Here is a 13,751-nt window from a genome sequence, read left to right on the forward strand (position 1 = left end):
TGCGTACTGTCCTCTACTGTCATGTGAGTAGGACCTTATATGTGACATTAATTAGCGTACTGTCCTCTACTGTCATGTGAGTAGGACCTTATATGTGACATTAATTTGCGTACTGTCCTCTACTGTCATGTGAGTAGGACCTTATATGTGACATTAATTAGCGTACTGTCCTCTACTGTCATGTGAGTAGGACCTTATATGTGACATTAATTAGCGTACTGTCCTCTACTGTCATGTGAGTAGGCCCTTATATGTGACATTAATTAGCGTACTGTCCTCTACTGTCATGTGAGTAGGACCTTATATGTGACATTAATTTGCGTACTGTCCTCTACTGTCATGTGAGTAGGACCTTATATGTGACATTAATTTGCGTACTGTCCTCTACTGTCATGTGAGTAGGACCTTATATGTGACATTAATTAGCGTACTGTCCTCTACTGTCATGAGTATAGGCCCTTATATGTGACATTAATTTGCGTACTGTCCTCTACTGTCATGTGAGTATAGGACCTTATATGTGACATTAATTTGCGTATTTATTGCATGTTGATTTTCTTGTATTCTATGGTATGACATATTTATATATTTGTCCCTGTATTATATTGTAATTTGTTATTTGCAATAGTATTTGAGGAATGTCACAGAAGCGCTGTAACTGTAAGAGTCACATGACTGGACTATGCAGCTGCTATCCGTTAGGATGATTACATGCTGCTTTCTGATTGGCTGTTCTATACCTATGAAATGTATTTAGTGATGTCAGCCTATTCTGAATCAGGCCTGAGGAAGGTCAAAGAGGAAGAGGAAGGTCAAAGAGCCAAACGTTGCGTTTGACATTGAATAAAAAGCTCTTGAATCAGCAGGTGACAGTGTGCGGGTCTGCAGAGGTCCTCCCTTCAAACAATGTCATTGGACAGTAAAATAAGCAACGTCTGAAACTAAAACTGACTGATGGCAGCCAGCACATTAAATGTATAATTATAAATCTTGAACTCTCGTCTATCGCAAGTCTTTGCGAGCTCCGTGCAAGTGGATGGAGCTCGTGGGGAGAGTCTCACGACAGGCTGGAACACCGCGACCGCGTTGCTGTGCAGTACAAGAGTGACGCGACACATACCGTTGACATGAAGACAGGATATATACCAAAGAAATGTTATTACCGCGCCATGGAAATAAGCGAATTAGCACTAAAACCCAGCGCCCCATTGAGGGCTTATGGTGGGGTAGGGGAAATAGCCAGGCAATAATGCGTTTTTTTTGCACAAAATAACAGCTGGACCACTTTGGTGGCGTGCTAACAACTGCAACGAAAGGTAAGAAAGCCTTCTAGCATGTTGTTCCTGAATGCTTGATCTGCTGTGAGAAGTTATCATATTGAATGAATGCTCATTATCAAACATGTATTTAATCATTTTAAACCCCTTATCCCCATATATAACACACAACATATAATAATATATTATATATACATCATATACGATATGGTTTGACTATACTTATATATTTCATAATGTATATAATGTATGGTATACGATAGTAATAAGAATATATAATTATATAGTGCAGTACGCCATAGTTCCCCTTTTGTAATGGCATTAGTGCTCATTGCTTCTGTATTTATCGAAGATAGTTTGATTTGATTTGACTTGGAGTACACAATTCAGACACCAGATGGAGCTGTTGGTTGTAAAGGACTTCATTTTTCAGTCATCTGTCTGGTCAATTAAAATTCAAACCTTTGGTCAGTAGAGTGGTGTCCATCTTTGAAGTCAACAGCTCGACACATGGACGAGTCACTCTTCATGGAGACACAGCTGGGTACAGGAGAGACCGCTCTGTGATGATCAACCCTGTTAAAGACAAGCAATTGGTTGCAATAGGCTCTCCAGCCGTGCTGAAAACAGCACACCTAGCCGTAATATTTTTAGAAAGGATCACATTATAAATGTATCAGTTGTGCATCCGAGCAGCAGCAACATTGTCTTTAGGAAAGGAACAAAAACAAAACAATTTAAAGAATACATTACATGTTCAACTCGACTCCGTCTCGTTCCTGACCGCATCACCGGCGTGGCAATAATCACGTTAAACCACACCCTCTGGTGTAATATTGCTTAATTAAACGTCATGCTATAATTATCCATACTAAATGCCTCTGTCTCTACACTGCCCAGCAGGGTGTAGCAAGCACCATTTGTGTTGATTTTACTTGTACTGTCCACTACTGTCATGTGAGTAGGACCTTATATGTGACATTAATTTGCATACTGTCCTCTACTGTCATGTGAGTATAGGACCTTATATGTGACATTAATTTGCGTACTGTCCTCTACTGTCATGTGAGTAGGACCTTATATGTGACATTAATTTGCGTACTGTCCTCTACTGTCATGTGAGTATAGGACCTTATATGTGACATTAATTAGCGTACTGTCCTCTACTGTCATGAGTATAGGCCCTTATATGTGACATTAATTTGCGTACTGTCCTCTACTGTCATGTGAGTAGGACCTTATATGTGACATTAATTAGCGTACTGTCCTCTACTGTCATGTGAGTAGGACCTTATATGTGACATTAATTTGCGTATTTATTGCATGTTGATTTTCTTGTATTCTATGGTATGACATATTTATATATTTGTCCCTGTATTATATTGTAATTTGTTATTTGCAATAGTATTTGAGGAATGTCACAGAAGCGCTGTAACTTTAAGAGTCACATGACTGGACTATGCAGCTGCTATCCGTTAGGATGATTACATGCTGCTTTCTGATTGGCTGTTCTATACCTATGAAATGTATTTAGTGATGTCAGCCTATTCTGAATCAGGCCTGAGGAAGGTCAAAGAGGAAGAGGAAGGTCAAAGAGCCAAACGTTGCGTTTGACATTGAATAAAAAGCTCTTGAATCAGCAGGTGACAGTGTGCGGGTCTGCAGAGGTCCTCCCTTCAAACAATGTCATTGGACAGTAAAATAAGCAACGTCTGAAACTAAAACTGACTGATGGCAGCCAGCACATTAAATGTATAATTATAAATCTTGAACTCTCGTCTATCGCGAGACTTTGCGAGCTCCGTGCAAGTGGATGGAGCTCGTGGGGAGAGTCTCACGACAGACGAGACTTCACGTTTTACGGCTGGAACACCGCGACCGCGTTGCTGTGCAGTACAAGAGTGACGCGACACATACTGTTGACATGAAGACAGGATTTATACCAAAGAAATGTTATTACCGCGCCATGGAAATAAGCGAATTACCACTAAAACCCAGCGCCCCATTGAGGGCTTATGGTGAGGTAGGGGAAATAGCCAGGCAATAATGCGTTTTTTTTGCACAAACTAACAGCTGGACCACTTTGGTGGCGTGCTAACAACTGCAACGAAAGGTAAGAAAGCCTTCTAGCATGTTGTTCCTGAATGCTTGATCTGCTGTGAGAAGTTATCATATTGAATGAATGCTCATTATCAAACATGTATTTAATCATTTTAAACCCCTTATCCCTAAACTTATTTTTTTACTATTTTGCTAAACATTTTTGAATAGTTCAAATGGCCAGTCTACAAGCTCACAACGTGTCAATGTAGATTGGCTAGTTAAACTATTAAAAAATGTTTTTCAAAATAGTAACAAAAAAAAAAGGCAAAGAAGTTTAGGGATAAGGGGTTTAGCGGTGACGGAAATGGAGCCCAAGGTCCCTTATATCCAAACCACACCAAAGGGTCGGTTCGGACATTGTTTTTTTTAAACCACACCAATGCAACTCATTGGCCTCACTCACACCTTTCCATCTAGCATACAACATTGATGCATGCTAGATGTAAGCAAGATGTAAGTGTCATGGCCGCCCCAATGCATTTCCAATGGAAGTCACCAATGTCTCCAATGGACTGCCCCCCCCCCCTCCCCCTCATACAACACAAATGTTGTGTCAAACCATGTGACTCCCATTGGAAATGCATTGCGAGCTTGCATCAGCTATACATCTCATACAACAAGCATACATCAGTCTGTTGTAAAGGTGTGAGTGAGGCCATTACCATAATACGGTTTGGGCTTTAGGTTTCCTAAATTGAGAAATGAGTAAATTCAAACCTTTCATCGGTCGGGTCGTCTCCGTCACTAGAAGACGCGCCAGAAGCAGAACTCCCACTCATTTTCTCCATAGAGATATTGTATTATCAGCTACAGTGAAATGTAACGATCCAGTATTTAGTAAAGAGAACTTTACTTCAACCATTGACAGCTAAAACGTTTAAAACCTGTCAAGTAGACTTAGGACTAGTATACCTAGTAGTCAGTAGACTTAGGACTGAGTAGACTTAGTACTCAGTAGACTTAGTAGTCAGTAGACTTAGGACTGAGTAGACTTAGTAGTCAGTAGACTTAGTAGTCAGTACTTAGGACTGAGTACTTTTTACTTGCTTGTAAGCTATGCTTTATGCTCCTCTAGAACCCACTGTCTGTATGCCAATAATGTCAACCAGCGGTGGACAATTAAGTAAAGTAAAAGTATATTTTGTGTCTAGTCCACGTTGGTGTTTTCCTAATGAATGGCATTGTTGTGATTTGTTTTGTCTATGAAGCTAAATGAATGGGACATTCTCCTCTGGCTCCATGCAGTGCTGCTCATCTCCTGATGACTCCTGGTAGAAAAGAGAAGAGGAACAATATTTAGTGAATCATTTTAATCCATGTTGAATCTACAGCCCCTTCTGGTCAAACATCTCTCACATTATAGCACTCTGAATTTAAAACACATTAACCCATTCTGGGCGGGAACCCCCTTTTGGTGTTTTAGGGCACGTTTCGGAAATACCGCGCCGGAGCCCTTAAGCATTATGTTATACTTTAGCTATTGAAAAATAGCAGATCTACAAGCTCATAAGCGCAGCACTCTGTGCCACATGAGCTTGTAGATCACACACACAACTTTGACCACTTGGGTGCGCACTTGAGTCAGTTTTCTTTTTTGTCCGTCTCAATAATAAACTATGACATTCAGCCTACTGCTCAACAGTGTTGTTTTCGTCGACTAAAACTGAGACGAAAAATGTTCATCGACTACCTTTTTCCACTGACGAAAACTAAATGGAAACTAAGTGAAAACTAAGCGCTGGTGACTAAAACCAAGACTAAATATGTTGACACTTTTATGCTGCCCTTACAACACGTACATGCCGATGTGTAGCTAGACAGCTAGTTAAGCTAGTGTTCTTGACTTTGTTGACTTTACACTGGGTCTCTGCAGGTCATTTTGTAAAACTGAAACAATACAGAAATACACAAACAAATTAATTAACACACAGGAAATATGTGTGTGTATGAGTAATATAGTATGCATATAGTTATAGTTATTATTAGTAGGTTATTTGGTACACAATGTTGAAATCAAACACAGAAAATGGTAGCCCTGGTCTCTCTCAGAGAGAGGCTCGCTGTAAGCCTTGGACCAGGGCTAAGAAAATGGCTACTGCAGTAAACTAACATGACGTGTTTACACAATTTCCAAGCACATAATAACCAACTACAAAGGCATTCTGCAAACATCACATTCTAAATGAAATATACTCTTTGAACCGATTAACTAGAACTTCAAAGTACTTACAGACAATAATGTCCACTTATTAAGGCAAAAGCATTAAAGAATAATAATCAGCGGACCATCTGTTCCGTCAGTCAGGGGGAAAATGGGAAATGAGTCTACTGAGTTTCGATTTACTGGAAATGCTCAGCTGAAGTTTCGCTTTCCACTTCCACCACTGGAGGGCAGTAAAAACCGTAAGAACTGTTACAATACACTTCACCTTTTAACGTAACTTAATTAATTAAATGACAGGGTTATTAAACATTTTTAAACTATGCATTTTAACCAAACCGCCATTCCAAAGGCAGCACAACTTTCGTCAACAAATAAAAACTAGACTAAAATGTAAGAAGGGACTAGTGGACAAGAGATCCAGTATAAGTCATTTTACACTTGGTTGCATGCTGAAAATAGCTGATTTAGAAGGAAGATCATCTTTTAGGGAACTGTGTTGTTGTGTCTGACAGATGATTAGTACAAGTACAGTGTGTCCTTTTGATTGTTATGCTTTTATATTGTAGTAGTAGTAAATCTTTATTTCGGTCCATTTGAAATAAAAAATACATACATACATTAGATACATTAGAGTCCACTTATACAAGTGGGACCGAAAAGGTGTAGGCTGAAGCCGAGGCTTATTTTGCCTACCCTTTTAAGCTTCAGAGAGCTTAATTCATCAGATAAATTGAAAAGAAAAACAAAGAAATCTAGGCAACCCTAGGTTTTAACAAACTAAGACATATCTAAGCAAAAAACTATTTTTACATACTTTAGTTTAAGGAGTAATGAAAGTTCAAAAATTAACTTTCCAGGCACAAAAAAATATATAATTTGATTCTGGTTCCCCATTGACCAACACCAAGCAGGAGAGACCATACTGTGTGGCTTTTTAACCACAGAATATGGGTCCATTTCTACACCCCGGTGCTTCATCATACTATACTCTGTGACTAGTAGGTCACAGAATAAGGTTCTGGCTCACACACAGATTTACATACACATACTGTAGATACTCATCTCAGCACTAACTCCCACATCATGCTTACACACTTATACACATACATGCAGTACATACACGCACGTAACTATGTTCAAGGAGAAGCACATTAAACAATTCAACTTTTTCTTCTGTACACTGGTTATAATTATCTGTTTGTTTGAGTGCATTATCATAGTGAAGTTTTATATTTATTTAATAGCTTATATTTTAACATCTTTTTAAAAGTAGTGACGGTTTTGCACATTTTCAGTTCTCTATCTAGGTTATTCCATAAGATCACCCCTTTTATAGATATACACCTGCCTTTTGTGTTGGTTCTAGCACTTCTTGTTTTAAATATACACATACCCCTGAGTGCATACTGGGATTCCCTAGCCTCGAACAGCTCCTGGATGCAGGGTGGAAGTATATTATTATGTACCTTGTACATGATTACAGCTGTATTTAGGTCCACTAGATCTTCTAATTTGAGAGTTTTTGTACTGATGAAAAGTGGGGTTGGTGGGGGCAAGGTAATCACTTTGGGTTATAATTCGTATTGCTTTCTTTTGTAGCATGTAGATTGGTTGTGGTTGATTTGTATGTGTTCCCCCATACCTCCACACAGTATGTTAAGTATGGAAGTATGAGGGAGCAATACAGTATATGAAGTGAATTTCTATTTACTAAATGTTTCATTTATCTATATGGGGTTTCCAACTGAGTCTATTATCTATTGTTATTCCCAAGAATTTACGCTCGTACACTTTGACTGGGGTCTTGATTTTTCTATTAGAGAAGATGATATATTTGGTTTTGGATAAGTTCAATGATAATTTGTTGATATCAAACCACTTCTTGAGGATCTCTAGTTCACTTTCCACTGACTGCAGGAGCTGCCCGAGGTCTTTCCCGGAGCTATATAGGCTGGTGTCATCGGCAAATAGGACGCACTTCATCAGTGGCAAAGCTTTGCATATGTCATTAATGTACATGATGAATCATTTGGGCCCCAATACGGAACCCTGTGGCACTCCATATGTAGTTTTAAGCAAGTTCTTATAAATTATTTGATCGGCCCCAAAATATTGTGTTCATTGTCATGATTTGTCACGATCCGAGTTGTCTTTGTCCGCGGCGTAACCGTCTTTAAATAAATACTTAAAGAAAATCCTATGGGAGAAATGCATTGCATTTCATTTCCTGGGCCACTCGTCGTTCTGAAAGGGGGAGGGACTGTGACGCTCTATAACGTAGACCTATACAGCAAGTCATTCATTTGTTTGAATCTTTACCTATCATGAATCCTGTCCGTCCATGGTTCTGGTTCTGTACTGTAGACTCTGGACTGGATCATAAAATGACTTCTGTGTCCTGGTTGGATAAAGTGGAGATGGGCGGAGAGACAGAGAGAGACAGAGAGAGACAGAGAGAGACAGAGAGAGAGAGAGAGACAGAGAGAGACAGAGAGGGAGAGAGAGAGAGAGAGAGAGAGACAGAGAGAGACAGAGAGAGACAGAGAGAGAGAGAGAGAGAGAGAGAGACAGGCAAAGAGAAGAGGTTGTCAAACTGGTTGGTTTACCTGCTTCACACAAACAACAGATCACGCCACGTCTACACAGAATGTTTTATGACAACAAGCCAAATTTAGAACGGTTGGATCTGGTGTGTCTCGTCATTACCAAGCTAGATTTAGCTAGATTAAATTAAATTACATCTGTCTCTCTGTGTCTTACTTTGTTTGAGCACATAAAATAACAGTTAAAAAACGATTAAAAAAATGTGTGCATGTGCGTGTGCGAGTGAGTGAGTGAGTGAGTGAGTGAGTGGGTGGGTGGGTGAGTGAGTGAGTGAGTGAGTGAGTGAGTGAGTGAGTGAGTGAGTGAGTGAGTGAGTGAGTGAGTGAGAGAGAGAGAGAGAGAGAGCGCACGCATCCAAGCGTGTTTGAACTGTGAACACATGCAGTAGAATAACCCATTTAGGCCTGAGGCCGATTCTAAAAAACGCCTCTAAATCCTGACTTAAGGTTTCTGAAAAACTTCAAATATTTATAAATACTGTGTTGTTCAAACTGTAGGTCAGTATTATACTGTCTGTATCAGAGGTCAGTGTTATACTGTCTGTATCAGAGGTCAGTGTTATACTGTCTGTATCAGAGGTCAGTGTTATACTGTCTGTATCAGAGGTCAGTGTTATACTGTCTGTATCAGAGGTCAGTGTTATACTGTCTGTATCAGAGGTCAGTATTATTCTGTCTGTATCAGAGGTCAGTATTATTCTGTCTGTATCAGAGGTCAGTGTTATACTGTCTGTATCAGAGGTCAGTGTTATACTGTCTGTATCAGAGGTCAGTGTTATACTGTCTGTATCAGAGGTCAGTGTTATACTGTCTGTATCAGAGGTCAGTGTTATACTGTCTGTATCAGAGGTCAGTGTTATACTGTCTGTATCAGAGGTCAGTGTTATACTGTCTGTATCAGAGGTCAGTATTATTCTGTCTGTATCAGAGGTCAGTATTATTCTGTCTGTATCAGAGGTCAGTGTTATTCTGTCTGTATCAGAGGTCAGTGTTATTCTGTCTGTATCAGAGGTCAGTATTATTCTGTCTGTATCAGAGGTCAGTATTATTCTGTCTGTATCAGAGGTCAGTGTTATACTGTCTGTATCAGAGGTCAGTGTTATACTGTCTGTATCAGAGGTCAGTGTTATACTGTCTGTATCAGAGGTCAGTGTTATACTGTCTGTATCAGAGGTCAGTGTTATACTGTCTGTATCAGAGGTCAGTGTTATACTGTCTGTATCAGAGGTCAGTGTTATTCTGTCTGTATCAGAGGTCAGTATTATTCTGTCTGTATCAGAGGTCAGTATTATTCTGTCTGTATCAGAGGTCAGTGTTATTCTGTCTGTATCAGAGGTCAGTATTATACTGTCTGTATCAGAGGTCAGTAGTTATACTGTCTGTATCAGAGGTCAGTGTTATACTGTCTGTATCAGAGGTCAGTGTTATACTGTCTGTATCAGAGGTCAGTGTTATACTGTCTGTATCAGAGGTCAGTGTTATACTGTCTGTATCAGAGGTCAGTGTTATACTGTCTGTATCAGAGGTCAGTGTTATACTGTCTGTATCAGAGGTCAGTGTTATTCTGTCTGTATCAGAGGTCAGTGTTATACTGTCTGTATCAGAGGTCAGTGTTATACTGTCTGTATCAGAGGTCAGTGTTATACTGTCTGTATCAGAGGTCAGTGTTATACTGTCTGTATCAGAGGTCAGTGTTATACTGTCTGTATCAGAGGTCAGTGTTATACTGTCTGTATCAGAGGTCAGTGTTATACTGTCTGTATCAGAGGTCAGTGTTATACTGTCTGTATCAGAGGTCAGTGTTATACTGTCTGTATCAGAGGTCAGTGTTATACTGTCTGTATCAGAGGTCAGTGTTATTCTGTCTGTATCAGAGGTCAGTGTTATACTGTCTGTATCAGAGGTCAGTGTTATACTGTCTGTATCAGAGGTCAGTGTTATACTGTCTGTATCAGAGGTCAGTGTTATTCTGTCTGTATCAGAGGTCAGTGTTATACTGTCTGTATCAGAGGTCAGTGTTATACTGTCTGTATCAGAGGTCAGTGTTATACTGTCTGTATCAGAGGTCAGTGTTATACTGTCTGTATCAGAGGTCAGTGTTATACTGTCTGTATCAGAGGTCAGTGTTATACTGTCTGTATCAGAGGTCAGTGTTATACTGTCTGTATCAGAGGTCAGTATTATTCTGTCTGTATCAGAGGTCAGTGTTATACTGTCTGTATCAGAGGTCAGTGTTATACTGTCTGTATCAGAGGTCTCAGTAGGATTTTAAACTCCGGAATGATTACAATTAATCTGATAAAAGTACTGGACATAATCAGTTTTAATGAAAGCTAGCGTAACAAAACTCACACATTTACGCTGAAGAAGTTAATCGTCGATACATGTTACTGTTAACTTACCTCGGATTGACTTTATCTTTTTATCCCAGGTGTAAATATCTGTTCTCGTCAGCGAAGCGGAACACAGCGGTGGTGGATTTCCTGGTTTCCTGTGTGTGTCAAACAAACAGAAAGAACAAAAGGTCATGTTAATAGTTTACTGAGGCCTTTTGGTGTTTCAAGCATTATGTTATACTTTTAGCTATTGAAAAATAGCAGATCTACAAGCTCGGTGCTTGTAGGTCTGCTATTTTAGAAAAATCGTGAAAATGTGGCGCAAATCTTTGAATATGTATTCTTTTTTTTGTATATATATATATTTTTTATCCCACAATTTTGTAACCCATTTTTCACCCCTGTGTCAATCATCTAATGTGATCCTGGGCTCTACACACCCTCCGCCAACCTAGTCCCCATATATGGGGGACAAGGGGAGACCAACCTAGTCCCCATATATGGGGGACAAGGGGAGAGCAACCTAGTCCCCATATATGGGGACGAGGGGAGACCAACCTAGTCCCCATATATGGGGGACAAGGGGAGACCAACCTAGTCCCCATATATGGGGGACAAGGGGAGATCAACCTAGTCCCATGACCAACCTAGTCCCCATATATGGGGGACAAGGGGAGACCAACCTAGTCCCCATATATGGGGGACAAGGGGAGACCAACCTAGTCCCCATATATGGGGGACAAGGGGAGACCAACCTAGTCCCCATATATGGGGGAGAAGGGGAGACCAACCTAGTCCCCATATATGGGGGACAAGGGGAGAGCAACGGACTTGCATGCTTCCTTCATGCCTGAGTGTCCAAGATGCTCCTTTACACCTGACAGGGGGGAGTTTCCCTGGTTGGACGTAGCGCGTGGAAGGAACACGTTATTCCAACCAGTTCCTTTCCCCTCCATCAGGCGCCCCGGCTGGCCAGGGGGAGGATGAATATGTATTCTTAACTAAAAATCTTTGCTTCCAAATCACGAGCGCATATTATATATATTGGGCAACACGACCAGCGCAAAACATGTCCGCAAAACTGCTCAAAGGGTTAGTTGAGATTGTTGGACTTAAAGCTTCATTTGTATTGTATTGTTGACCTATTTCTACCAGAGAGCAACTTTGGTTCAACTTCTTTGACCCCTCTGTCACATGCAACTATAATATGTTGTTGTGCTGCTGGGGGTGTAGACTAGTTCTCTTCTTTAGAAAGGGAAATGCACATGGTCTCCTAGGATACTGGTGCACTGATACATGGACACAACAAATAGTTCCATGTGACAGAGGGCTATGTCCATATCAAATAAATAAACATAAACATAAATTAGATTTTCCCTTATATATATATATATATACACACCATAGACCAGGGGTGGGCAACATTGACGATGGAGAGGGCCACTATATATTTCCACACTCCAGAGGGACACGTTGCATATTGTTGTCGTAGCAAAAATAGCCGATCTACAAGCTTGTAGATCGGCTATTTTTGCTATATTTGAATTGAAATACAGGGGGAAAAAATTGGCATTTTCTTTTTATTTGAATCCTGAAAAATTCAAATTAATTTAGTTATGTTAACTTTATGAACTAAGCATGTTGGAGCATGAGCTCATGAGCTCATGAGCATGTTTGGAATTGTAAACAGCTGAAATTAACATATCAGTATTCTGATATTAACCTGAGGGCTGCATTAAGTGAAGGTGGGGTCCGCCAGTTGCCCATGTATAGCCTACCATAGACCTATATAAGGGAAATTACCTCTTTTATGTGAATTAATTTGATATGCACTTTGAGATTCTTGTGAATGTAAAGTGCGTTATAAATAAAATCCATTATTATTATTATATGGACATAACAACTCACCCTTTGTCAAGTCCCGCCCATGGGAGTTTAATGCTGCAATTTATAAAAGTATGTGTTCATTACATTGAGCACCTATTTACATCACTGAGGTAGGAATACAAAAATGTACCAGGATCTGGCTCTGCCTATAGTCTGGACTGATGGGTAAACAATACAAATTACACTAGTTTTGTGGATACTATTATTTTTAAAGATTTATTTATTGATAATGCAGATATTTACCACAATGAGTTACAGAATCATGATTTAATACTATTATTTTTAACCCTAAACCCCCCCCCCCCCCCCCCCCCCCCCCCGTGACCACCACCTTAACCCATTCTGGGCGGGTACCCCTTTTGGTGTTTTAAGCATTATGTTATACGTTTAGCTATTGAAAAACAGCAGCTCTACAAGCTCATAGCTCATGTGAACAACTATAATGGGCTGATATACAGTTTACACAAAATGGCTGCTATTTAGGAAGGCCTTGTTGAGTTCTGACGCACATAAATTATAAGTTGTTATAAACACATTTTTTTTCATTTGCTCTGTTAAGTCTGTAAGCCTATGGAACATGTATTTTAAGGATATATAGGCTATGGCTTATATAGTTTAGTATATATTTCATACATGTAGACAGTAAGTATATTGTTAATCACGTTATACAGTGAACAGTCAATACAACACAGTCTAAGTTATGAGCGCCGGTCCAGCGCGCCCTGATCACAGCTATAATAAACTTTACGGTTTAAAAGTAGCTTGTATATATATTTTAGCTACCTGTAGCTTATTGTCGAGCAGAGCAGAAAGGAGAAAAGGATCGGTTCATGTTGTGTTCGTTTGGGGCGAGGGAACTAAGGAAGGAGAGGGAGGAGTAGACACGTAATCTGACACTTCCTCATTCCTTGATTCCTCCCAAACTAGAAGAGCAGATCTACAAGCTCACAGCGCGTCGCGTCGCGCCGCGCTGTGAGCTTGTAGATCTCAGTGCTGTCTGGCTGTCTGACTGTCTGCCTGGCTGTCTGGCTGTCTGTCTGGCTGGCTGGCTGGCTGGCTGGCTGGCTGTTAAAAACGGTTAAAAACAGCCTGCAGCACACCCGGCTGCTCAGTCAGTATGTGACTAGTACGGGCGCGTTCTGAAATACCACACCGGAGCGGACTCTCCTATTAGTTTGCATTGCACAGTGCGCTCAGTGCGCTATTTCCGAACACAAAATGAGGGATTCAAAAACAACACTTTTTGTGTAATGACCTTTAAATGTGACCATTATCTTGACACACACACACACACACACACACACACACACACACACACACACACACACGCACACACACCACGGACACACACACACACACACACACACACACACACACACAC

General features: G+C 40.3%; 1 protein-coding gene across 4 annotated transcripts in view; it reads right to left on the reverse strand.

The window, feature by feature from the left end:
• LOC310874968 (uncharacterized protein) overlaps positions 1–13,218 on the reverse strand; it is a 104,000-nt gene extending 90,782 nt beyond the window's left edge. For all 4 annotated transcript variants that reach the window (XR_014570601.1, XM_083787941.1, XM_083787940.1 and 1 more), the window contains exons 1-5: positions 13,154–13,218; positions 10,550–10,638; positions 7,864–7,942; positions 4,098–4,648; positions 1,740–1,853 (exon numbers count right to left, since the gene is read on the reverse strand). Coding sequence is in view for 3 of the 4 variants with exons in the window: in XM_083787941.1 (XP_083644067.1) it covers positions 1,740–1,853; positions 4,098–4,168 (185 nt within the window). In the remaining variant the exon portion in view is untranslated. The remainder of the gene's footprint in view (positions 1–1,739; positions 1,854–4,097; positions 4,649–7,863; positions 7,943–10,549; positions 10,639–13,153) is intronic.
• Positions 13,219–13,751: the final 533 nt, after the last annotated feature.

Source organism: Protomyctophum parallelum (assembly GCF_964188405.1).
Source record: "Protomyctophum parallelum genome assembly, chromosome: 17".
NCBI classification, from domain to species: domain Eukaryota; kingdom Metazoa; phylum Chordata; class Actinopteri; order Myctophiformes; family Myctophidae; genus Protomyctophum; species Protomyctophum parallelum.